Raw genomic sequence first — 25,749 nt, 5'->3', positions numbered from 1 at the left:
TGTCATTGGATGAACGAAATCTGCCTACTTATGATGGACTGAATGGGGTCGATGTCTTTTTGGATGCGTTTGAAAGAAAGGTGCCAAAAAAACAATGCTTCCAGGCCTTGGACTGGGCACTGCGCGCTACACCCGCAAGATGGTGGGGTACACACAAGGGGAGTTTTGATGATTGGCGCAAATTTAGGAAAATGATGCGAACACGATTTGGGAAGCCTAATATGCGACTGACAGACAAGTACGATGGGCAGAATGATCCGCACATGCATCTGGCCAAGTGGACACAGGCCTATGGAAGAAAGTCCCAACATGAGCAGGTGCACCTGTGCTCCGCGCTAAAGTACCTGGTCAATAAGCCTATGTTGGGGGGCGCATCTGCAGATGGCTTTTATTGTTCCAGGAATACAATTTTGAAGTTGTTGTGAAGACTGAACGATTGAACATGGGACCAAACCACCTGTCGCGCATTAAGAAAGCAAAGGAACCTACTAATTTGGAGGGAGAATTACTTGACACACAGTGTTTTGTTGTGCGTGTCACGGATGGACACTTCGAGGATATAATACACTTCCTAACAACTGGAATTGCGCTGGAAGGATACTCTATCCAGGAAAAGAAGGAATTAGTGGTGCACACAACATATTTCTCTACCAAAAAGATGGGGAATGATGAAATACTGCGAAGGTATGTACCTAAATTTGAATGAAGCAGCATCCTCGCAGACGCTCATGGGGGTGCCGCGGGAGGACATTATACAGGCAGAGCAACCGCATAGAAGATTCTACGCGCAGGGCTATGGTGGCCAACCCTTCATTAGGATTCAAGATCATATTGCAAGGTGTGCGACATATGTCAAAGAACAGGTAGGACATCACAGAGGGATGAAATGTCTTTGAATCCACAAATGACGTTGCAACCCTTCGAGAAATGGGCAATAGATTTTGTAGGACTGATTCAGCCCCAAGGAAAGACAGGTGCGTGGTACATTATCACTGTGACAGAGTACTTGACTCGTTGGGCAGAAGCACAACCGGTGAAGGATTGCACGGGTGCGACTGCCACGAAGTTTCTATTTGAACATGTACTGATGCGATTTGGATGCCCAAAGATTTTGATGAGTGATTGGGGTACGCACTTCCTGAATGAGACGATCAGTGCACTAATGGAGGAATTTCAGGTCTATCACCAAAAGAGCACACCTTGTCACCCACAGGGTAATGGAATAGTGGAATCGTTCAACAAAGTACTGGAGAAGTGAGTGGGACCTACGCATACCTATAGTCTTATGGGCTTATCGGACAACATGCAAAAATTTAATGGAATAGACACCCTTTAGACTGGTATACGGGGTTGAAGCTGTGATGCCTATGGAATACATCATTCCTAGTTTGCGGATAGCAGAGCTCACAGGTATGATGGATCGCAGAACCCTGGAAGAGAGGTTTGCTTAGTTGGATGAGCTGGAAGAAGAGATATTTTTGGCTAGATTTCCCCATCAAGTCCAAAAACAACGTGAAAAGTCTTGGCACGATCGACATATTAAGCTGCGCACCTTTAAGGTAAATGACTTGGTGCTATTATATGATAGTATGTTTGATAAATTTCCAGGGAAACTCAGAATTCATTGGTTGGGGCCGTATGTTATTAAGGAGATCACAACGGTGGCACAATCCATTTGGTTAAGATAAATTTAGATCCATTCCTAGGAAAAGTGAATGGCAGTTGTTTGAAGCCATACACAAGTGGCCCGGCCATCTAGCTAGCCAACAGAAGCACAGTCTTAGTGCTCCAGGTAGCTGAAAGGAGGGGTGGGACTATAAACTACACTGCCCGGGAGCTGCACAATTTTAGGACTGCTCGAAGCAGTGAAGTGTCAGAAGGTCTGTGACAATGCAAAGACAGCCATGCTAGCATGCAAGTCTGCTGGAAAGTGACCATTAAAGTCACTATTCACAATTTGATGGGTGGTTTGAGGCCAAATGGAGTGGGTAGTAGGCATTTAAGGCGAACTTTATGGGCTAGATTCTCGAAAATATGCTGCCAATCTAGTATTAATGGATCGAATGCGGGGGTAACAGTCGAATTCAAATTAAAAGGGCCCTATAAATTACCAGTAGCTATCTAGCGAAAAACACTTGGCAATTTGAGAATTGAGTTGTTGCGCGCTCAAGTATTCATGAACCAAGACTTATTCGAGACTCTAAAAGCGAATTTGTTGTTTGAGCAACTACCAAAGACACTGAAAGAACTATGGAATAGTGCTATGTCAGCACTCAAAGAAGCCATGGACATAGGAGTAGTGACAGCCGAGGAAGCTGCGCATGAAATTGCGGAAGTAGAAGCCCCAAAGAGTGCCAGAGAAATCGTAGAGGTCCCTAAATCACCCCAAACACCGAGACCTAATAAGGATAAGCAGGCCATGATCCCAGTGCACATCTCTCTTACAAATCCACCGAGGACCAAGCTCACCTTGCAGGAAAAGGGGAAGGTCATTAATCTAGAGGCTGACGAGGAGGAATCTGAAGAAATCCTGGTGGAGGAGGAGGATGTAGATATGGAAGTTGAAACCCAAGGTGCAGACCCTATCACCAGGCTACTAGAATATGTTCCTCTGCACAAGGGTAAAGCTAAGGTGCCAAAGGACATAGATGAGAGCAAGAGCTCTCTGTAAACTCTTCTGCTCCCAGATGATATTGTTTTTGAGGGACCACACTTGGGGCAGGTTCCTATGTTAAAGTTTGAAGATTGGGACCTCGCAGACAACGAGAAGTTCCCGCATTTAGCGACTGCAGAGCTAATGCACCAGAAGATGGATGTGACAGCTGGAATGATTGAATTAGAGCCACACAAATGGCTTAGAGATGTAGAGAAAGCTGGGTTGCTACACCTACTTTGGGTGCAGCATTACCATTGCGCCCTAGTGACCGTATTCACCATTAGGCAACTGCTCTGCTTGGTTCATGATGGGTGCTTGTGGCTGGAGGATCCCATCCCCATCACAGACCATCTGATTCATCGAATTACACGACTGCCTTACTCCAGGGAGGATCCAACCAATATTAAGGAAGGAAAAGGTGGCGAGTTTTCCCTCGCAAAAGCAATGAAGAAGAGGTTCAAGTTGGAGAAGAAGAAGCAAGGATACACCATCTCCAGCATTAACAACCTTGCCGTCAAAGTCGTGACACAAATCCTAGCAGAGAAGGTGATGCGAAAGTGCTACGTGGATGAGATGCCCGTGCCCGTGGTTGCACTCGTGGCCCAATGTGCAGAAGGAGTCCAGTTCAACTAGGCAAACTATCTATGCAACGAGTTCCTTGCAAATTGTCGCGAGGCATAGGAGTAGGGAAAAACATTTAATTATGCATGGCTCCTCTTATCGATCGTACTGGTGGCATGGGAGTTGCCCGAAGACAACTAGTTCCCTTCGGTCGCGCTGGACCTTCCAGAGGAAGCAAAGTACGCTTCGTTGTGGGCAACTAGGGACGCGCAGTGTATCAAAGAAAGAAAGATATTTTGGATACCAATGGAGATGAATATCCAGATGGGGATCAATCACAAGCCATAGTTGTCACCCACAATCTATGCTAGTCTACAGAGCTTTGCAAAGTTCAAAGTAGATTTTCACCATGGTTTTATCACGGCGTAGAAGGACCCTACGAAAACATGGCATAACCTAACGTACCTGGTAACAAAAGATGTGATCTTCGCAGTCCTTGAGTCTTGGCTGCTGGACTGGTGCGCTCTAGTTGGCTTCACAGTGGAAATAGACAAGTCCACCATGCAACATAAGAAGGAAGATACAAAGCTTCAAATGGCATAGCTGGCAGAAAAGCGTAGAAAAGAGGAAGTAGCGGCTAAGGCCCCGGCAGCACGCGACGCAGTGAAGTTAGCAGAATAATAGAAAACAGGAGAAGAAGAGAGCAAAGGACAAAAGTCACCTTCACCCGAACCAAAGACAAACACAAAACAAGGTGGTGCAGACCCACAGACAACATCCACCCAGCTCAAGCATCTGTGGCCACGAGAGCAGACGCTGCCACAGAGGAAAACAAAGGCATCGAAGACATATTTCCACCCAATCACCCTCATTGAGGGGGATCTGCATGATATTGGCGAAACAATGAGGGATGTCACCGCAGAGGCCCTCCAACTATTTGAAGAACAACAACAACTAGTATTGGGGGCTCTTCGAACAGAGTTGTAGGAGTTGCACGTTCGCACTCCATAGGCTGGCACAATGTCCACCAGCCTCGAGATCGGCACTTCAGCTGCCAAGGAGGGTGACCAACATGATAGTGCTACCAGATGGGGCACTTAATATAGAGAAAGAAGCCGACAGACCCATGGTGAGCAATTTGAAAGGGGTAGGGTTGAACATGGCTCCGCTCCCTCGGGAGACACTCTACGTCTTACAAGATGGAGTCACCGCAGAACTTTGGGCCAGGGAGAGTTGCGCCAGGTAATGAGTGATCAATGAATCAACATTGAGCAGTTGGGCTTGCAGTGCAATGAGGCAGTGGCACAAAAAAAACAGATAATGCAAGTCGTAGAAGAAGCCTTCTGGATGGTCCCGGAGTTGGACATTTAGGCAGAAGAATCGGTGGAGGCACGTGTTCGTAAGTTAGTCGTAGGGGTTCACGACGCAAGAGCAAAGATGGCTAGGTTTCAGCTGGATCTGAACCTGCAAATCACAGAAATGCAGTTGAAGGCTTAGCCTTAAACTCCACCGGAGATCAGGGAACAATGCACCACCATTGTTACGACAACAATGGTGGCGGTTGACAGTGCAGTGGTCAACTGCATGCAACGCTTTGAACAGTGATTTGTGGTCCTAACCACCCTACAGGAGGACTTGAATGTAGAGCACCTAGAGACAGAGGTGCGCGAGCTACAACAGAAGTATGATGAGGTAAAAGGGACCACGCAAATGGTTTCCCTTACACAGAGGCTTGCAAGGATGTAGGAGGCAAAAGCGCTCAAGGAACAAGTGGATGTTGCTCGGCACAAAGAAGCGGTCTTAAAAGCACACCTGCAACCATGGATTGATGAGGCTTACACGATCACAACCTCCATTGAAAGGAAGCTCGTGAAACTGCTGACAACACAACAGAATATTCAGAGCAACAATTCAACAACAATCACTGAACAATGCGTGGAAGAAGTCCAGCAGGCAATCGCTCAGTGCGCTACTAATGTTGCAGTGATCTAGACAGAGCTGGGAGGTCTTCACGCTAAGATCTCCACACCTGCAAAATGACTCAAGAGCGAGTCACAATGTTTGTGTTGGGGGCCTGTTGGGTGCGGGATCCCCCAAGGGCATTTTTGGGGCTTAAAGCCCATATTTTGGTCTAATTTTGTAATCCTAATGTAAATACCCCGCATTTTGTGGTCGCGAAGCGCGTGGATGTTAAAGAGTCATAGGGTTGTCCACCCTTATTTTGATAATGTAATGTCGGTTGTAAAATATCTACCCATGGTCCGTGGACCATAGGATTGTATAAATGGAGCAAAACTCTAAGTAGTTAAGAAAAAAATGAATAGAAGGAAGATCACGAAGATGCATGAGAGATAGCTCTGAAGTAGAAGTCTATGTTTCAGGTCATAGCGTAGGTAGAGTCTCTGCAGCTGAGTGTGCAGAGGCCTAGAAGTCCACAGCTGAGTGCGCGGACCCTTGTAGCTGAGTGCGCAGGGCAAGTCGAGTCTGTAATCATCTGAGATCATCAATAAAGAGAAGTATTCTATAATTTTTGTGTCTTTATTTCCTGTTTATGCATCTGTTATATTGGGTATGAATTTTACTTCTAAATACTTATATGATACATGAATGTGTATAATTGTATTGGTTAAGTGAACGCAAGTAAGAACATATGTTTACACGAAGCTAACTAAGATCTATTAATAAGATAAGTAATATATTTAGTGTAGTTTGAGAGATATCACAGATCGCTTCCCTAGCTGCGTGAAATCATATCAGCCCCTGGTTATGGCTGCGTGGAAGTCGATTATAACATTTCGTGAAGGTACTGAAGGATAGAATAGAGAGATAAGCAGCCTGCGTGAAGGTAGGTATAGTTGGAATAAACTGACATCACATCCATCTCAAGGGTGTGGAAACTTGGTTCTAGCATCCCCCCATATTGCTTCGAGTGTGACTTCAGTCCGCGCTTTGCGGGATGATGTCGAAAGGGACAATAGTGTAGGGATTTGTTTGGCTAATTAACGTTGAACCTGGGTTAGGCCCCCACAAGCCAACACTAAGTGTTTGTCTAGTTAAGATAGAATTTCTATATTTCACCAATGATTGATGTATTTATGTGTGTGATTAATCTAATGCAAATGAAGTTTTTGGTGTGCAACTAGTTTTACAATTTAACTCCCTTAAGGGAAGGCCCACCATTTGTGAGGGAGATGTAAGTTATGAGTTGTTGTATGTTATATTATTATAAGTTTGTGTTTTGAAATTATTTTGTGATTATGTGAGAGATCTATCCAGGCATCACTATCCTTTATAGTTGTTTGGATCATGCCCAAAGATGCAATATATGATAAGAGAGCCAAATATGGTTGTGTGAATCAAATTTAAGTGAGAGCGAACTCCGGTTAAGTGTATCAATACAGGTCAGCACAAAGTCATGTATGTCAGAAGCAGCTAAGTTGAGCGTTGTCAGAAGATGTGCAGTAAAGAGACACTCAACAAGAAGAGACTATTGCTAAAGGAAGATTGCAATTGAAGGAGTCATTGCCTTGGAAGGCTTATCTGATAGGTAGTGTTAAGGTCGCTTAAAATCTATCCTGCTAAGATAGTGAGAGGCATTGTGCTCGACATGCATTAATTTCATAATTAACATGAGCACTTGAATGAGGAGGCTCCCTTCTCCCATGACATCTACAATGGCCTCGAGAAGAATTAGGATGTCGCATGATAAAGTGTATACCAAAGACATGAAGAATAAGGAGATAACTCATAGTGTGAGTGAGACTTTGAGAGACTCAACCCAATATTGACTACCAACCAAAAGAACATAGAGAAAAGGGATGGAAGAGTTGTGCCAATAAACAATAAGGAAGACAATGATAAACAAAACTAGGGAGAAATTTAGAGGAGGAAAACCTGAGTTGGTAGAGTGAGGGGGCTTCCTAATTTCTTTAACTTGGGGGGGATGCCTACAAAAATGGGAAATGTAGCTAGGAAACAGGGAATGCTAGAGGAAACTTACCTAAACTTAGCTAGAAATCTCTCCAAAGATGCACAACTTTTAAAGATATATAACCATAAAATTGAAATCATTCCTATGATGTTTAGCGAAGGAACTAGGGAAAAACTGCAATAGTGATCAAATGGGGGAGTGAAAAATCATTGAGTGGAGATAGTGATTGAAGTGGTATCCCTTAATAACCTTCACCTTCATGCTAACACATAGAATGTATGAGAAATACAAATATCCAGTGCTCATAAGTAAAGGTGGTAATAGTTACATAAGGAGGAGTGTCATCCCATGGGAGTCCTATAACATACACTTGCCATGAGAAAAATAATGAGGTGGTGTTGTTATTTTCTCATAAGTTGCTAATAATATTTAGATTTACAAGCTACTTGTGTGGATGCATCTTAAGCTCAAATCTTTCAAGCACCAACGAGAAGGATCAAATTTATTAATATGTATATTTTTTAGATGTTGTCATGTATATATGTACATACATAGTTATTATATAGATAAGAAATTTTATTTTGGAATACGACTTCCATAATTTTATTTAATTATCAATAATTATTAGGTGGATGGTAAGAATTTAACCTCCACAAAATAGTTTATAATATTCATAATAGTATTCATAAATAAAAGGTTGATATTTATCATTAAAGTAGTTATGTCTTTTTCTCTTTTAATTAAATTGATTAATTAAAAAAAAATCATATGAACCAGTGTCATATGAAATGAGTTATGATTCTTTGGATTGGACATTTGGTATTGATAAGCCATGGTGTTGATTTTTTGTAGCATCGGGAAGTATTCCTGCATGCCTAAGTCATCCTAGAATAAGTAAGAAATTTGGAGGCTGGGTATTGGCAGGAAAGTTAAGATTAGAAAGGATTCTTTGGTGAAAGAATGTGATGCTTTATGTTTATTTGAAGGCTTATTTCATTCTCTTCATGATGCAGGTATCTTCTCCCTAGCTAATGCAAAGGTTCATTCCTTGGATGATTATGGTATAAGTTAGAAGTTTGATTAAGATATTGACCTAGAAGGGGAGGTAAGGGCCAAATGGCATAATTTTATTGGCTTCTTATTTTCTAGTTTCGCTATTTTAAAGGAAGATGAATCAAATTGCCTTTGTTGGTCCAAAAGTCATAGGACATGTAACTACAGGACAAAATTGGGTTATGAAGCCTACATGGAAGAAGCTTCGAATGGATAATCAACTTGGTGGTGAACCAAGCTATGAAAGGATAAATCATTGTTCGAATGAAAAATTATGGCTTCCTTGGCTTAAGAAATAAAATTCTTACTTGGGACAATTACTAGCAATAGGGATGAATTGCTCCAAAATCATATGCTTTGTGTAGAAGTTATGAAGAATTGGCGTCTCACCTAGTTTTTTCTATAATATGTACGCCAAGTCTAGTTAGAAGTGGTTCATGTTTTAGCTCCAAAGTAAATTAGAATAATGGTTCTTTGGTTGAGTGGTATCATTCTTAGCTTTAGGATAAGTCAATGCAAAAGAGTTCAGTTGTTTTCCAGGCATATGGTTGCAATTTATATGGTTGGAAAGAAATATGTGTATTTTTTATGATTAGGAGGTTCCTTTCCAAATTCTTGCTAGTCTCATCAAGTCGTTGGCCAAGGAATTCTCATTAGAGCCCAAGCAAAGGATTCTTGTAATTCCAGAGTTAGATTATGAAATTCCATCAGGATTTTTCAATGGGCCAGCCAAGGTCACCTACGCAATAGCGAAATAGGAGCAATTTTGTTTTTAAATCAATTGCAACATTTTCTTATTCGATTCTTGCCAAGTATAGGTTCAAATTTAGAAATTGAGTATTTGGCCCTTTGTACTCTCATTCACTTTGCTGCCAACAAATAATTCAAAAACTTTAGATAATGGGTGACTCGAAGTTGGTCATCAATTGGGGAAGAAAAGAACTATAGGTGGATAACTCAACCCTGAACCCTCTCTGGGAAGATATTTCCCAAGCTTTTCTCTCTTTCCCATGGTTATCCTTTCAACTTATTCTAAGAGAATTGAACCAACAAGCATATGATTTGTCTAAGGAAGCTCTCCTTTGGATTTTTGAAGTTAAAGCGGTGGAGTTTTTATTTGGATATTTTGGTAATTTACTTTAGTAGGTTGTACTAGTCTTGGCTTTCTTTGGTTTATGTTAATATGATATTCAATAAATACTGAACATTTTTTTGTAATGTATGAAAAAGAAAAAGAAAAAGAAGACAAAATCATGATAAGAAGGAAATAATGATCTTTTGATATGATGGGTTATATTGAATAATTTATCTACTAGCACAACCACATTAATATACATTTAAATCAACATCCATATACAATATTTTGGATCTATATATATCAATTGTACATTATTATACATATTAATATATAAATAAATTTAAATGTAAATAAGTATATTTATGTATTTAAATGGACATTTGTATGCATTAATGTACATTAGTTGATATCAATATATTTTAATGTACATTATTGCAAAGCACATTAATGTATATTAATTAATGTGCATTGATGTATAACAATGTATATTAACATACATCAATGTAAAGTAATAAATGCACATTAATGTATAGTAATATACACTACCACAACCACATTAAAAATATTAATTTGGTTGGTTGATATAGCCGAAGCCTTCATTTGTATTTACCAATGATAAATAAATAACAATAGAAATAACAATACAAAAAAAGTAATGTAAAAAAATATTGTTATTATCATTATAACTAATAATAATTATTTCATTACAATAAATATTGTTCAATATTAAATGTTTTTTTATTAATATTTAATATTAGATTAGGTAATATCAATATGAACCCATGTAATCTGAACCCTTAGATAAATAATTCCAGGGACTAATATTATAAATCCAAGGCTAAAATAAATTGAAGGGTTTAATACTAAAAATATGAGAGATTATAAACTCAAGGGAATAATATTAATTGAAGGGATTAATACTAAAAACAATTAGATTTACATTCCCTTTGGTCTTTTAGTGTTAAGCCCTTCGATTTATATTCCCTTCGGTTTATAATAACAATGCATTGAGTTTATTAATCTAAGCGTTCATATTCCTAGGGTTTAATACAAAAACCCCAAGGGATTAAAAACCCTAAAATATTATAAACTCTAATTATTATAAACCAAAAATAAACATGGTTGACCATATATTATTTCCATTTTGAGACAATCATTTCCTTTCGGTTTAATATTATTTCTTTTCGTTTATAACCCCTTAGGTTTAATAGTAAAAATACAAGGAATTAGAAACCCCACCGAACAATATTAAAACCTAGGGATGAATATGTATTGCAAACCCTAAGAATAATATTATACCCTAGAAATATGACCCCTTATATTAATAAACCCAATAAATTGATATTGTAAACCAAAGAGAATGATAACCCCAAGGGGTTAACACTAAAATCCCAAGGGATTATAAACTCAAGGGAATAATATTAATCGAAGGGATGCCCAGCCCAAGAGATTAACATTGAAAACCCTTGGGTTTATATTCACTTCACTTTTTAGTATTAATCTATTGGGTTTATTATTCCCTCAGGATTATAATCCTTGGTTTATGAGTAGTGATCCCTTGGGTTTCTTATCCATTTATTTAATATTGTTCCCTTGGGTTTATAATCCCTTGGGGTTTTAGTATTATACCCCAAGAATATGAACCCTTAGAATAATAGACCCAATGGATTGATATTATAAACCCAAGGGAATATAAACCCTAGGGTTAATAGTATTAATCCCTTGGATTTATTACCACTTGGGTTAACATTATTCACTTGGGTCTATCATCCCTTGCGGTTATGTTATTAACCTCTCGGGTTTATCACTCCCTTGGGTTTTCAATATCAATCCCTTCGAATTATAAATGTTAGGGTTCATGTTCCTAGGTATAATATTAATCATACGGTTTGTAATTAATATTGATCCCTAGGGTTTAATATTATTCCATATAGTTTATAATTTCTTGGATTTTTAGTTTTAAACCCAATTGATTATATGATTAAGCATGCTTAACCATGACTGATTTTCAAATAGAGAGAATCTTTGTCACAATGTGACTTAGCACCATGGTTCACCATGGACGTTGATTCTCATATTAAGACAATATCCAACATAATGCGACGTTGGAGCATGGTTGATCGTGATTGTATTTATAAAACATGGTTGGCCATAATTGATATTGTAAACCCAAGGAAATAATAGAGTCTAGGGATTAATACTATAAAGTCAAAGGGCTATAAACACAAGGGAATAATAATAAATCCTAGGAATATAAACCCTTACATTAATGAACCCAAGGAATTGATATTATAGACCCAAGGGAATAATAAACCCAGGGGACAAAAATTATAAACCCAAGGTATAAAAACCCTAAGAAATATATTTTAACCCCTAAAATAAACATGGTTGACCATGTTTGATTTCCATACGGAGACAAACCTTATCATAATGTGGCATCAGACCTTGAATGACCATGGTAGACCACGATTAATTTTCAAATCGAGAGAATATTTGCCCAAATGAAAGGTTGGATTAATATTAACCAAGGTTGATTCTCATATGAGGACAATATTTGTCACAATGCGACGTTGGACCTTGGATGGCCATCATTGAATTTAGAAAACATGGTTGACCATCATAAATATTTGAAACCAAATGAAATAAAAAACCTTAGGGATTAACACCAAAAATCCAAGGGATTATACATGTAAGTGAATAATATTAAACCCAAGGAATATGAACCCTTAGATTAGAAACCCAAGGGATTCATATTTTAAACCCAAGGGAATAATAAATCCTAACCAAATCACAATATACATGGATTTATTACCTATTATACAACATGGCACATTTACGTTACAAACCAATATTATGCTCAATGAATAAATATTATAAACCCTAATTTTTTTAAACCTTAACAGAAATATCCAAAACCCCATAAGAAAAATTAATAAGCATTACATACCATGGGACTTTTCTTCTAGCAAGGCATTGTTTGTCACAATGAGACCACCAACCATAGTTGGCAATCTTGTATTGTCATCCATTTTCATTTCAATACAATATTATTGAGAATGCAACATATGAACATGGCTGACATTAGGAGATGATAGGAAAAACAAACATTTATCAAATAAACAATGGAATGTGAGAAAAACAAAGCCATAAAAAATTGAAGAGCACACATATACAAAATATAAGATAACAACACAATAGAAAAGAATCGATTGCACCAATAATGAAACCAAAGAAGAGAATTGAAATGAAGCAATAAGAACTATGTATTTACATAAAAAAAACCCATGGGGAATATGCACTTGAAATAGTTCAAAAATAATCATTTAGTGATTGGCATCTTCCAAAACGCAGTCGAACCGATGACAAAAGCAGCACTAATTGACATCAACAGGGTAATGTTCACAATACTTAATACTTTCAAGCCAATTCCTTGTGGTTTTTCTTCCTGATTCTCTCAGATGCACATGCAACAATTATTTGACATCTGCTTTCATTTTGTCCAACTTACGGATATGTTCATTAACAAAAACACGATGAAACCCATTTTTTTTATCAAATCGCCTGTGAATATATGAAACGAAACTTATTGGTTCAGCAATAGAATGAACAACCATGACATAAAATGAACATAGTTATTTTTCATATCTACCATGCCGTAAAAAAACAAAAATAAAACAAACACACAAAAAACAAAAATATAAACCTATCTTTATAAAGAATGAAACTAAAAACCATTAATTAACTAAAACAAAAAATAAATCCAAAATTTACATCATAAATAAATAAAAAAATAACATAAAAAATATAAAATATAAATATAAAATATAAAATATAAAATATAAAATATAAAATATAAAATATGCACAATCTAACTTGTTGAATGGAGACAACCCCCCATTAAAGCATCCACTCATGTGATTATTTCCAAATATTCAATATGAATGGAGACAACCGCCCATTAAAGCATCCACTCATGTGATTATTTCCAAATATTCAATATGCTAACTTTAACACTAAAAGACATTAACAAATAACTAAATCAGGACAGGAAAGAATATAAAACATCCATACCATTTCCCAAGGCATCTCTATTTCCACCCTGGGTGGATGAGCCTACGTTATCTATCATTTACCAATTTGAAAAAGCTTTATAAGTACTTATAGCGTTGAGGAAACCAACTGGAACAGATAATTTATTGGCCTGGATGAAATTTGATGGGGAATTGATTATTACAGGATGATTTACCAATCAAACATAGTTAATATTTTTTTGAAAACAGTACATCTTTTGTTAAAGCTCAAAAAACACAAATAATTGAGTTGATTAAAACAGTTATATTATTTTGAGATTCCTACGCTGTAATTCAAAAACAAATAAATGAGTCGATTAAATCAGTTATATTATTTTGAAATTCCTGCTCAAACCCCTTTAATGAACCTACTTCGTATAACAATTGAGAAAAAATTATTATAATCAAGTCAATGGCAAGTTGGATTGAATTATTTTATTTATAATTTCACAACACTGTGTTTGTGTTTGTGATGAGAGATTCAGATCACAAAACGGAAGCGAGCAGCGGCAGAAATTCCTGTGAAATCTTGGAGGATTAAGGTAGTAGAATCCGATCTATTTGAGTTTTGATTCCATAATTATAGGTGTTGCCTGTGTTGAGTTGATTAGAATGGCATCATCGTCAGAGGTGGCCCTGTTAAAAGAGGTGGATGATCTGAACAAGCTGGAGAAAGAGGTGAACCAGGCGCTTCAATGTGCATCCAAGGGCACCCTCACCCCTCCCAAGCCCATATCGTTGGCGTCGATTCCTCTCCCGCAAACCCCTCTTACAGAGAAGGCCACTGCCTACGCCAAATCGTGGCTTGACTCCGCCGTCTTCCTCCACAGCATGCGATCGTACTATTTGGGGACGGCCATAGCCACGGTGAATTTCCCTCATTGGCATTGGGATCCGGAGATGTTCTATTTGTCATCGATGCTCCACGACCTGGGTCTCACATCCGTGGCCATGGAACAGACACCGCTTTCCTTTGAGTTCCACGGAGGGGTGCTCGCCCGGGAATTTCTGCTTCGCGAAGGAGCGCCGGCGCGACTGAGCGATCGAGTGGCGGAGGCCGTTTTCAGGCACAAAGACAACATATGCGAGACCTTTGGACACTCGCCGGAGAATGCGTTGCTCATCTTCGGAACCCACCTTGACGTGTACGGCGCATTCAACCCTCTCATCCACGCGGACACCGTCCAGGAGGTGGTGAATGGCTTCCCCAGAAATAATTTCGGCAATGAGTTTGCAGATTTGCTCATTCAGGAAGTGACGGTCAAGCGCTTCTGCACGGCGGCAGGTAGTGTGCAGGACTCAGGGTTTCTCAGTAAAATCAGAAACAATGCAGTGTTTGCAAAATATGATCATGAATCACTGTGATATCTACAGATATGGTGATAAGATATGGTGATATCTCCATGCGTAAGAGATTCCGGGTTTCATCGAGTCATGGTGGGTTCATCAGAAATCCAGGTTTGGTTTTTAGGTTAAGAATTCATATCTAAAAGTTAAAAGTTAAAAGTGAAAAACAATGACGAGTGGTTTTTTTTAGAGAGCGATTTCTACCCGGATATTAAATAAATGTATTTTTATATTTTCCAGATTTCGGGAAGTTGGAAGATTAAATAAATGGGAGTTGTTTTTAGTGTGATTTTTTAGATTTTTTTGGTGTGATGGAATATGATGAAAAAATTTGAAGTGAAATCTCGATTTGTATATATGGATACAACGCCCTGAAAAATTTCTAGGGCATTTCGATTGTGTAGGGGTTACTTATCAAGCTTGTGATTTCAATAAATTCCTGCCTGATTTTAGAGAAATTAGATAGGAAAAACCCACGGGCAAAAAACTCCAAAAAATAAAAAACAACTCCAAATAAATGTTTTTTGATATTTTCCATATTTTTGTAGAAATGGAAAAATAATTTAGTTATTTATTTATATAATGGAAAAATAGCTTGGAAACATTATTATTGGTTGTTTAGTTATTTATTTATATAATGGAAAAATAGCTTGGAAACATTATTATTGGTTGTTATTTCCAAATGCAACAGATGCATTGCTGATATTCATAGAAAAACATGTCATTAGAGTGATCTATTGTCGGTCTGTAACGGGCATACTTCCAATCTTACTAGAATCTTCTTTGTCTTAAGTCATTAATTTATTTCCCTATATCTAATAAAAAAAAGTTATTAGCCAAACAAAAACAATTTTTACTCAATTATCTTCCTCATACCTAAAATATATAATAAAACAACAATTTTATAAAATTTATTTGACATATTTTAATAACAACTACTTGGCATTTGGAATTTTTAGTACGGAACCTATCTTTATATCTAAGAGGTTTTTCATCAATGATAATAAACTTGTTGGTCGCTTGTTTGTCCCCATATGTAATGAATGAGGTATTTTGAGCTAAACATTCTCATCCCATTTTAATGGAGAGTGATAACTCTGCATTCAACAAGAGGTGGCTGTCTAAATGGTGTTCCTCTGCTCTTCATTAAGGGTTTATTTATATTTTCTAATCTGGGATGAGAACTAAACTCAAGTTCAGGTCTAAGGCTAAGGCTAAGGCTAATGCCAAAGGCAATGGATAACACAGAATAAAATAAGTCAAAATTAATGCCACCGCCCTGCGGGAACAACTCATGTCAGGTTTTTGCAAATGTCTTCAACAGGATAAATGGCTGGTTTTTGCAAATGTCTTCAACAGGATAAATGGCTGGTTTTTGCAAATGTCTGCAACTGGATAAATGGCTGGTTTTTGCAAATGTCTCCCAGTGGATTTTAATGCCATCGATTTTGAGAGGCTCACAAATAGATAAAACACAGCATTCTAGCTCCAAGTGAATACATATAACAAAAATGCTATAGGGTATTGGCAAAGGCTGCTAGTTTACAAGGTAAAGGGACTAGCAGTCTAGTATCAATTACAGAGAGCAGTGTATTGAAACAGCTGTCGCTTAATTATAAGCATATTTCTGTTATGTTGGTTAATAGTTACCATTATGTTTATTTTTATAAGATAATATATTTGACAACTCCTTTTCTGCTCAGTTTTCTGTTTTGAAACAACATTTACAGCTTCTTGAAATATTTCCACACAGATTTGTAATCATTGAAGGAAGAGAAATGCACTGTGATGTGATGAAGATTCAATGAGGCTGGTTCCCTTAAAACAAGTTTGAGGGAATTTTTTTCCAATGCAATTTAATTATATACAGACTCTGTTATGTTGATTAATAATTACTTTTATTACTATTCAATAATATGTTTTACCACTTTTTATTCTGTTTTAAAACAACAATTCAAATATCTTGAAATACTACCATACAACTGTACCTTACCATAGTTGATTTAACGAACAGTGTGTGTAAACCTTAACTACACCTAACAACAGTGAACATGGAATTGTCACACAATTTCATGATAAAAAAACGGGCAGAACAAACAGAAAAATTCTTATTTCATGCATAAATGTCAACTTGCCAAATAAGTTGTGAAGGGAGATTTTAATGTAAAGCTTGAGCTTTGAATATGAAAATCTATGTAGTATATATATTTTATTTCTAATTTTGAATCTGTAATTTAAAATAAAAATCATGTTCTTAACCATTAAATTCACTTAAACTATATAATATGATAAAAATAATAAATCCCACTACAAAAATAAGTGTAATATTGCCATGGCACTATAAAAAATTAATTTCAAATTTAAATCTTTAACCCTTTTATAAATGAAATTGTGACGTGATTAAGTTTATGTTTAAAATTTGTTACTTCAAAATTGAGGTAAAAGAGTACGATAATGTTGGTGTGACCAACCACTAGCAGCAGTGTGTTCATGAAATCGTTGCCTCACAGCCCATCAATGTGGCCGCGGTGGTGGGTATACCGTAAATATATTATTTTAAGCCATTGCTGTTTATATTATAACCTAAATAACGGCTTGTTTAGACTAAGATGTTTATATGTGGTATCACTTTTGAAATATAATTTTTCTGTTAACGTGGGTTTGGTTGGTTTGATGATTTGAAAAATCAATTTGTTTTGGCTTTGGTGTCGAACCACATGGTTAGTTATATATATATATATAAACTCCCCATATGTTATAAAAAATTTTGGAATTTTTTTTTTTTAATAAATTTTTTTATAATTAGTTATTTGTTAGTTAGAAAACTATATTATTAATATAGGTGAAGATTTATATATAGATTTTTATAAATAAAATAGTTATATTTGTTTGGAAATTTATTAATTAACTTAAAGCAAGAGCTATATTTAATTAGGACAATTTGTTTAGATACAAAAAAAAATCAAAACTAACATCTTTACTAATTATGTTTTGGGAGAGTCTATTTGAATGGTTGTAGGGTCACCTTCCTCTTCAATGTGAGTAGGGAAGTCCAAGTCTACAACTTTCTTATCAAGAATAAATACTTGTCCATTTTTCTGAGTTGTAGATATATGGTATCAATGCTAAGCAAATTTTTTTATTGTGCTTCACTTCTTTCCACTAGGATCTTGCCCATAATGGTTTAAATTTGGCAACATACATTGGAGGTTGCATATGCTGGGTTTGCTTAGAGTGAGTGTTTCTTGAATTTGGTATCCTCCCTTATAGCATGGGATGTGTGTGTCCAATTTCGAGCAACAAAGGCTTTAGCATTAACTTGAGCCCTCGAATGAGGAGGCTCCCTTCTCACATACCATTTGCGATGACCTTGAGAAGAACTGGGATGTCACATGATAAAGTGCATACCAAAGACATAAAAAATAAGGAGATAAATGCAATGTGATATCATACCTAATGTTGAGCACCAACCAAAAGAACACAAAGAAAAGTGAGGGGAAGGCTAGGTCAAGCAACAATCAGGAAGACATGATAAAGAAAATGAGGGAGCAAGTTGAGAGAAGGAAAGCTTGAGTTGATAGAGTGAGAGGGCTTTCTGATTGGTTTAACTTAAGGGGGATGCATACAAGAATGGGAAATATAGTTAGGAAACAAGGAATATTAGAGGAAGCTTACCCAAACTTGCAGAGCTAGATGTCCCTCAAAAAACACATAGCTTCTAAAGCTAGATAGCCATAAAATTGAAATTGTCGCTATCATGTTTGAGGAATGCACCAGGTTGTACTACAATAATGATAAAATGGAAGAGTCAACATTGGTGAATGCAGGTAGGGATTGAGGTGATATCCCTTTAACAACCTTCACAGTCATTCTAACACATAAACTATACGAGAAATCCAACTATCCAATGCTCATAATTATAAGTGGTGGTAGCTACATGGGGTGGAGTGTCATCTCATGGTAGTCCTACAACATACACATGCCATGAGGAAAACAATGAGATGTTATTATTTACTCAAAGGTTGTTAATTAGATTTGGATTTTAGAAGCAATCTCTGTAGAAGCATCTTAAACTCAAATCTATTGAGCACCATTGGGAGGGGTCAAATTTCTTCATCTATAAATCTTTTCAGATGTTTTCATGTATCTATATACATACACAATTTTTTTTATTGTCTAGATGTATGTACATATGTAGTTATTTATTTGTTGTTGTAAGGTAATCTTACATGATGACATCTCCTTCATAATAGACTCTACAAAACCTAATAATAAAACAATCATTTTTCTAATTTCAATATTGACTTACAAGAAGAAATAAACCTTCAATGCTTTTCTTATTACAAACAAACAAAGTAGGCCTTTTTTTCTATTTCCATGGCTAAGTCATATCAAAATAAGACATTGTTATTTATTATCATTATCATGTAGCAAATCAACAATATTTTCTATTTATATCTCTAATTCAAAAAGAATTACTCCAAAGTTGAATTATATTTTTAACTCTAAAGCCAACTTGTATTTTTTATTTTTATTTTTTCATATAAGTGATTTTTTTTAATATAATTATCGAACACAACATGACCATATCTCCTGTATATTGGGCTATAAAGTATCTTCCTACTCTCGGTGCAGTTAAATCTATGAACTATAGATTGACATTATGATCCGAACTGGATCATTATAGTTTTTGTCATCCATCGAGATGCATTTGGAGTGGAAAAAGAAGAGGAATCAACTCACGAGATCATTTTTACTAGCGGGACCTAGTTTGGCGAAACCGGGTCTGAAACCTTCGGGAGCGTTTTGAGGCATCAAAGGCATCTTGAGAAGGGTGTACTAAGAAGCAAAAACAACAATTGGAGGAGTTGTTATAGGCATACGGTGACGTCTTCTGAGAGCCTAAAGGGTTATCCCCTAAGAGAGAGGTGGAGGATGAGATCCTAAGAAAAATGTACAACCAAAATAAACTTTATAAGAACCAATGGGATTCAAGATGATGATGTCAACCATGTGGGATGATTCACCATTTTTGGAGTAAAAAAGTAAAAATATTAAAAAATAATAAAATAATAAAACTGCCTTTTCAACTCGCATTTTCAACTTATCTCCTTAAGGTTTTCCTCAAATTTTAAGCAGGAGTACTCGTTGGATGCAAAATTTAATTCCTCATCCAAGGAGTATCCATGTTGCATACGTTTGATGGACCCTCCTACACGAAAAATGAGAAATGCATGAAAAAACCTGATTGCAATCACAGTTTCATGTATTTCTCATTTTTAGTGTAGCAGGGTCCATCGAAAGTATGCAACATGGGTACCCCTTGGACGATGAATCAAATTCTGCATCCAACGAGTGTTTCCGCTTGAAATTTGAGTAAACCCATAGGGAGATAGGTTGAAAATAAGAGTTGAAAAAATAATTTTTCTGTTTTCCCTCTAAAATTTGATGATGTAATCAAATACTATTTTATTATTTCCACTATTATTTTATAATTTCCTTAGGAGGCCCATTTCAGACCTCAAAAATCCCTTAATGACTACCCATTACCAAATATTCGGTTGTACAAGTAGTCTGTTATAGAAGTAAGTGAGGTGAAGAAACAGTTGCAGCAGCTACTGGAACAAGGTGTCATTCGACTGAGTATATCACCATGTGGTCACCCATCATCATTGTGCCAAATAAGGATGGGACTTGGCGGTTGTGTATAGATTACAGGGCATTGGATAAAATCATGCTCAAGAACAGATACCCCCTGCCCAAGATAAATGATATTCTAGGTTAGTTGCAACAAGCAAAGTATTTCACCAAGCTAGACTTGAAGTATGGATATCACCAGGTTTGAGTTAAAGAAGAAGATACATAGAAGATCGGCTTCAAAACATGGCAAGTTTTGTATGAGTGGTTAGTTATGCCATTTGTGCTATGCAATGCACCAACTACATTTATGAGATTAATGAATGATGTATTGTGCCCTTTTACAGATTCATTTGTCATTGTCTATTTGGATGATATACTAGTTTATAGTGCTACCTGGGAGGAGAATATTTCACATTTGACGTAGGTGCTGGAAACATTGAAGAAGCACCAGTTGATAGCAAATGTGAGTTTGCACATTAGTCCTTGGTGTATTTGGGATATGTGATTGGTGGAGGAGAATTGAAGATAGATCCTTCCAAGATGGAGGCCATCATGAAATGGTTGGTGCCTACTAATGTTACTGATGTTAGGAATTTTAATGGAGCATCACAGTACCTGAGGAAATTCATAGCCTCATATTCAGTGGTAGCAACGCTGCTCCTTGCCATAACAACAAGTGGCAAGAGTTTCCAGTGGGGAAAAGGGCAACAAAAGACTTTCAATGAGTTAAAGAAGAAGATCAGTGAAGCACCAGTTATGGCATTACCAAAATTTCAATGGCCCTTTGAAGTGGAGATAGATGTGAGTGGGTATGCTATGGGAGTTATCTTGACACAAGGAGGAACACTCATTTGCTGCCATTCTAATGTATTTCATGGGGCAGCTCTTAAATACCCTACCTACGACAAGGAGCTCTATGACATGGTGCAAGCTGTGAAGAAGTGGAAGCACTATTTGATGGGAATGGAAAAAATAATTCACATACATCACGAACAATTATAGTATTTGCAAGCCAAAAATAAGCTACAGCAGACCAGGCACTATAAGTGGATGGGGTTTTAACAAAAATTTCATTTGGTGATCAAGTATAAGAATGGCAACACAAACAAGTTGGCCGATATGCTTTCAAGGCCACCCACGTCAAATATTACATGCACATGGAGCCATTCACCCATGATTCATACAAAGAGGCATATTCAGAAGATGAGGACTTCAAAGAGGTGTATCAGCAGTTGTAGAGTCAGATTCATGTGCATGATGGTGACAACACCGTTGACTACCATATCCAGTATAGGTTAATCTACAGGTTGAATAAGATATGTGTTCGTAAATGTGAGAATTTGCAGCTGATTAGAGAGGCTCACACCTCCAAGGTTGCAGGGAACTTTGGTGTAGGGAAGACTGTCGCTAACTTGCAGAGGTATGTGTATTGGCCCAAGATGCAAGAGAAGGTAGCTAGGTTCATAAGAGGATGTATGCTTCGTTGTACCAACAAGCCTAGCAAGAGGAGATAGGGTCTGTGTCATCCCTTACCTGTACTTACTTATCCTTGGGAAAGCATTTCCTTGGACTTTGTGGGAGGTTTACCGACAACTAGGAAGGGACATGACTACATGTTCGTGGTAGTTGACATGTTTAGCAAGATATGTGTTCTGATGCCATGTAAAAATACCATCAGCAAACAAGAAGAAACAGACTTGTGCTTTGGATAGGTATGGGTACACTTTGGGATACCAAGGAGCATCATTTTAGACAAGGATACAACATTTCTTAGTGCATTCTGGACTACATTGTGAGAGAATATGGACATGAAGTTAAATATATCTACAACATTCCATCCATAGACAGATGGGTAGACAAAAGTAGTCAGTAGGACATTGGTGCAGCTTTTGAGGGGTTATAACCTATTGACAGTGCGGGACCGGCCAACTAATGGGATATCCCCGGTATGAAGTCATAACTTGACCTCACACCGTTTGGTGTAGGAGTCCCATCCGGTACGATGGCTTGGTTTCCATTATCTTAAAGATCTTCCTTGGCTCTAGCTGTCAGCACATGAGAGTGTTATGTTGGTATCTTCAAACAACAAGGTATGTGTGCCTGGTGTGTGCATAATGTAACTCGTGTCTAGGTTCTCTTACTGTAAAAAGGGAGAGTGAAGCGAGCCTCTTGATGAGAGGGAGTAGTCTAAACCCAGGAAGAAACACATGCAAAAACAACAAGGGTTTGTCTAGCATCTAGCGGAATAGTCCACAACGGATGTGGTAGTCGTTAAAACCAAAGTTCAAGGGAAAAAAAGTACACCGTCTATTGAGTCCCAATTTTGTCCATTTTTGATAATGTTTTTAAGACCTTTCTTCCTCTCTTTTGAACTCTTTTGACCCTTCATGACTCTCTTTTTTCCATATTCTATGTGTTTTGACCAAAAGGGTGCTGTGAGCTTTAAGGTATGCAAATCATTTTAAAAAGTATCATTTCGTTTTATTCTTGAGTATTTTTGAAGTTAAATGATACCTAATCGAATTATCTACAATTTCAAGAATGTTGACCGGATCCTATGCAGACCAACCATCTTTCGAAGCGGTTCTGTGATTTCGTGCAGATAGCTCGTGATTTCTTGTAGAGTCGCCGATTTCCTGTAGATATGCTAATTTCTTGTAACTACTCCAATTTCCTACAGGGATATCGATGGTTGAGTATGTTCTGGTCAACCTCGAGGAGAACGAAAACATGGGTTTTGTCAAGAAATTCATTTACATGGATGTTGTCCTATTGGCTGCCTCGAAACTATCACCAAAGCCACCCAGATCTTCAAACCTCTCACAGATGACCATATGAGGAAATAACTCCAGCAACTCAACGAGATTAGTTTGATCCATGCTTTCAGTCATGGATCAAACTCAACATTATTAGTTTTATTATATTTTCTAGTTATTGTTAGCAAATAGTTGCAGTATGTTAATTTTTCTAGTTCAGGCAAGTTTATGCCTTTGCACTTGTATACATACTTTTATATTTCATTTACAAGAGGAGGTTGAGATACCAAACTTTTTTACTACAAAGTTCCATGTTCTGTTGATCTCACTGTGTAAACACCTTTAGCAGTTGAAGGGGTTGTGAGTAAGGGAGGGCCCCCTTTACTCACAACTCTAGTAGTTGCAGATTTGTGTTTCCTTTAATTATTTTTATGAATTGATAGAATTATTACACAACTTTTGTTCCTCTTTTCTAATTTGTAGCAGCACATGTATGATGGTTAAATGGTGAAGCTTATTTGATGAATATGTTTGGAGTTATTTGATCAAGATTTAATTTACATTGTGAAATGTTGATTTGGTTTAATTGTTATTCGATTGATCCATTATCTTTTTCTGATCAGCATCAACAATTTTAGGTGTTGTAGAGGGATGATTAAATCCACTCCATAGCCTTTGCTGCTAAGTGTTGACGAGGAAAAGAGATATTGAAGCTGCGTGTGTGTGGTTTTCTTTTGAAAAACACTTAAAGTATTAGCATGCATATATTTTATGCAATATCTCATAAGGTTACATAACCCTGGTCGATGATTTATGTCTATCAAATTATAAGTCTATAATTTTCCCAAACATTTTGGAAACCTGCAATTCATGTTCCGCTAGAAATTAGTTCTTCAAGAAATAAGTGATTTGTTGTAGGAAATGCAACTGCTGAACATCTCTGCAGGAAATCCTTCTACAGGAAACCATGTTCTCCCCTTTTTATTGTACAGTTTACTACACATGAATATGGGTGTTGAGGTCGAATGTGTAGTAATATCGTTGGATTACCAACCATTAAGGTCAGTTGTTAACAAACGCAACGTCCATCACCATTAATGAAAGCGAGGACCAAGGTACCTCTGATGCATCCTATTAGGTGTGAATATGAGTTGTTGGTGAAACCCCTATAGGATCCAACAGTCAAGGAGCCATGATGAATCTCCATTGATGCTGACGAGATAACCTATCATTAAGGTATAAAAGCTTCACGGCATCAAAAGTCTCTAATCTTGAACCCAGGTAATTTGCTGATGTTGATGGGCCAAGATTGTTGGAAGGAGGGCCTTAAGAGATTCTACATTAGTCCACCACGAGCAAACCAAAAATTAATTGAAAGACATAATTTATTTTGAGGATTCGAAGGATCTACTGTCCTGTGATTTTAAAGAGCCCAAGGCAGTTCATGCTCGCTAGATTTCAATTTTAGAGTCTGAAATACTAAAAAAGAAGACTCCAAAGGGGATCCTTTTTCATGATTAGTCTATTGGGGCCTAAAAAAAGGAATAAACCTATACCCAATGGACATTCCTCTCATGGTTTACTGAGCACGAGGAGGAACAAAGTAAGCTCAATTTATTATGGCAGAAAATCATTTCCAACTATTTCTTCTTCACAATATCTTCTACAAATTCCTCCTTAGATTGGGGCTTCTGAGTCTGTGCCCATTCAGTAAGAAGCTAAAATTTCCATCACCAATTGTTTTAACTTGAACAGATCCATTATCAAAAACTTTCTCAATTTCATAGGGGCCAAGCCAATGTGTGTTACATTTCCCTTTAAAATTCTTAAATTTCAAATGAAACAACAATGCCAAGTCTCCCTCTTTGAACTTACTTTTTTTAATGTATCTGTCATTCCAGCTAGCCCGTTGTTATTGGATTAGATCAGTATGCTGAAAAGAATCCCGCCTAATCTCATCCAACTCATTAAGATGCAGGATTCTCTGCTGCTATGATTCATTAAGGTTTATGCCCAAATCTGCTTCCATCTTAAAAGTTCTAATCTTAAATTCAATTGGCAATAAAACTTGTTTTCCATACACCAATTCATATGGAGAGAAGCCATTGGTGTTTATCCATGTGATCCTGTAGGCCCATAATGCCTCGAGAAGTTGATCAGAACAATCATTCTTATGTAATTGCATTGTCTTAGTCAGGATTGTCTCCAACACGTTATTTTTTTATTCCACTTGCTCATTGGCTTGTGGATAGTAATGGGTGGACTTCCGATAAGTAATATGATATTTTTGTACAATTCCCTGCACAAGTTTTGACACAAATTGAGTACCCTGATTAGTAACAATTTCTCTTGGTACCCCAAATCTTAGAAAAGTATCAGAAAAAAGAAATTCTACCACTGCTTTCTCCATTTCTCTAGGTAGTGCTCTCACTTCCACCCATTTCGTAACATAATCAGTACAAACTAAAATATACTTCTTACCTTTGGACATAGGATTGATGGGACCTACAAAATAAAGATCCCACCTCTCGAATGGTTCTTTGAGAACTTGTGCATGCAAAGGAATTTCATTCGCTTGAACAGATCACCCTATTCTTTGGTAACTATCACATTTACAAACATACTCCTTTGCATATTTGAAAAGACTTGGCCAATAA

At 37.1% G+C, this 25,749-nt stretch overlaps 1 protein-coding gene across 1 annotated transcript; it reads left to right on the top strand.

Moving 5' to 3' along the window:
- Positions 1 to 13,844: 13,844 nt before the first annotated feature.
- LOC149233941 (cyanamide hydratase DDI2-like) lies at positions 13,845 to 14,985 on the top strand. Its single transcript, XM_089461072.1, has one exon. It carries the CDS (start codon positions 13,962 to 13,964, stop codon positions 14,712 to 14,714), a length of 753 nt encoding a protein of 250 aa, XP_089317198.1. The 5' UTR covers positions 13,845 to 13,961; the 3' UTR covers positions 14,715 to 14,985.
- The last annotated feature ends 10,764 nt before the right edge of the window (positions 14,986 to 25,749 follow it).

This window comes from Pinus tabuliformis, chromosome 8, assembly GCF_031772625.1.
Source record: "Pinus tabuliformis cultivar Carrire ecotype Pingquan chromosome 8, CPIR1, whole genome shotgun sequence".
Lineage (NCBI taxonomy): Eukaryota > Viridiplantae > Streptophyta > Pinopsida > Pinales > Pinaceae > Pinus > Pinus tabuliformis.
The sequence above is the reverse complement of the archived record's forward strand: the minus strand, read 5'-3'. Positions and strand labels throughout refer to the sequence as shown.

What these genes read in the sequence shown, in the direction of transcription:
- LOC149233941 (XM_089461072.1), top strand. Translation starts at nt 13,962, where the DNA reads ATGGCATCATCGTCAGAGGTGGCCCTGTTAAAAGAGGTGGATGATCTG.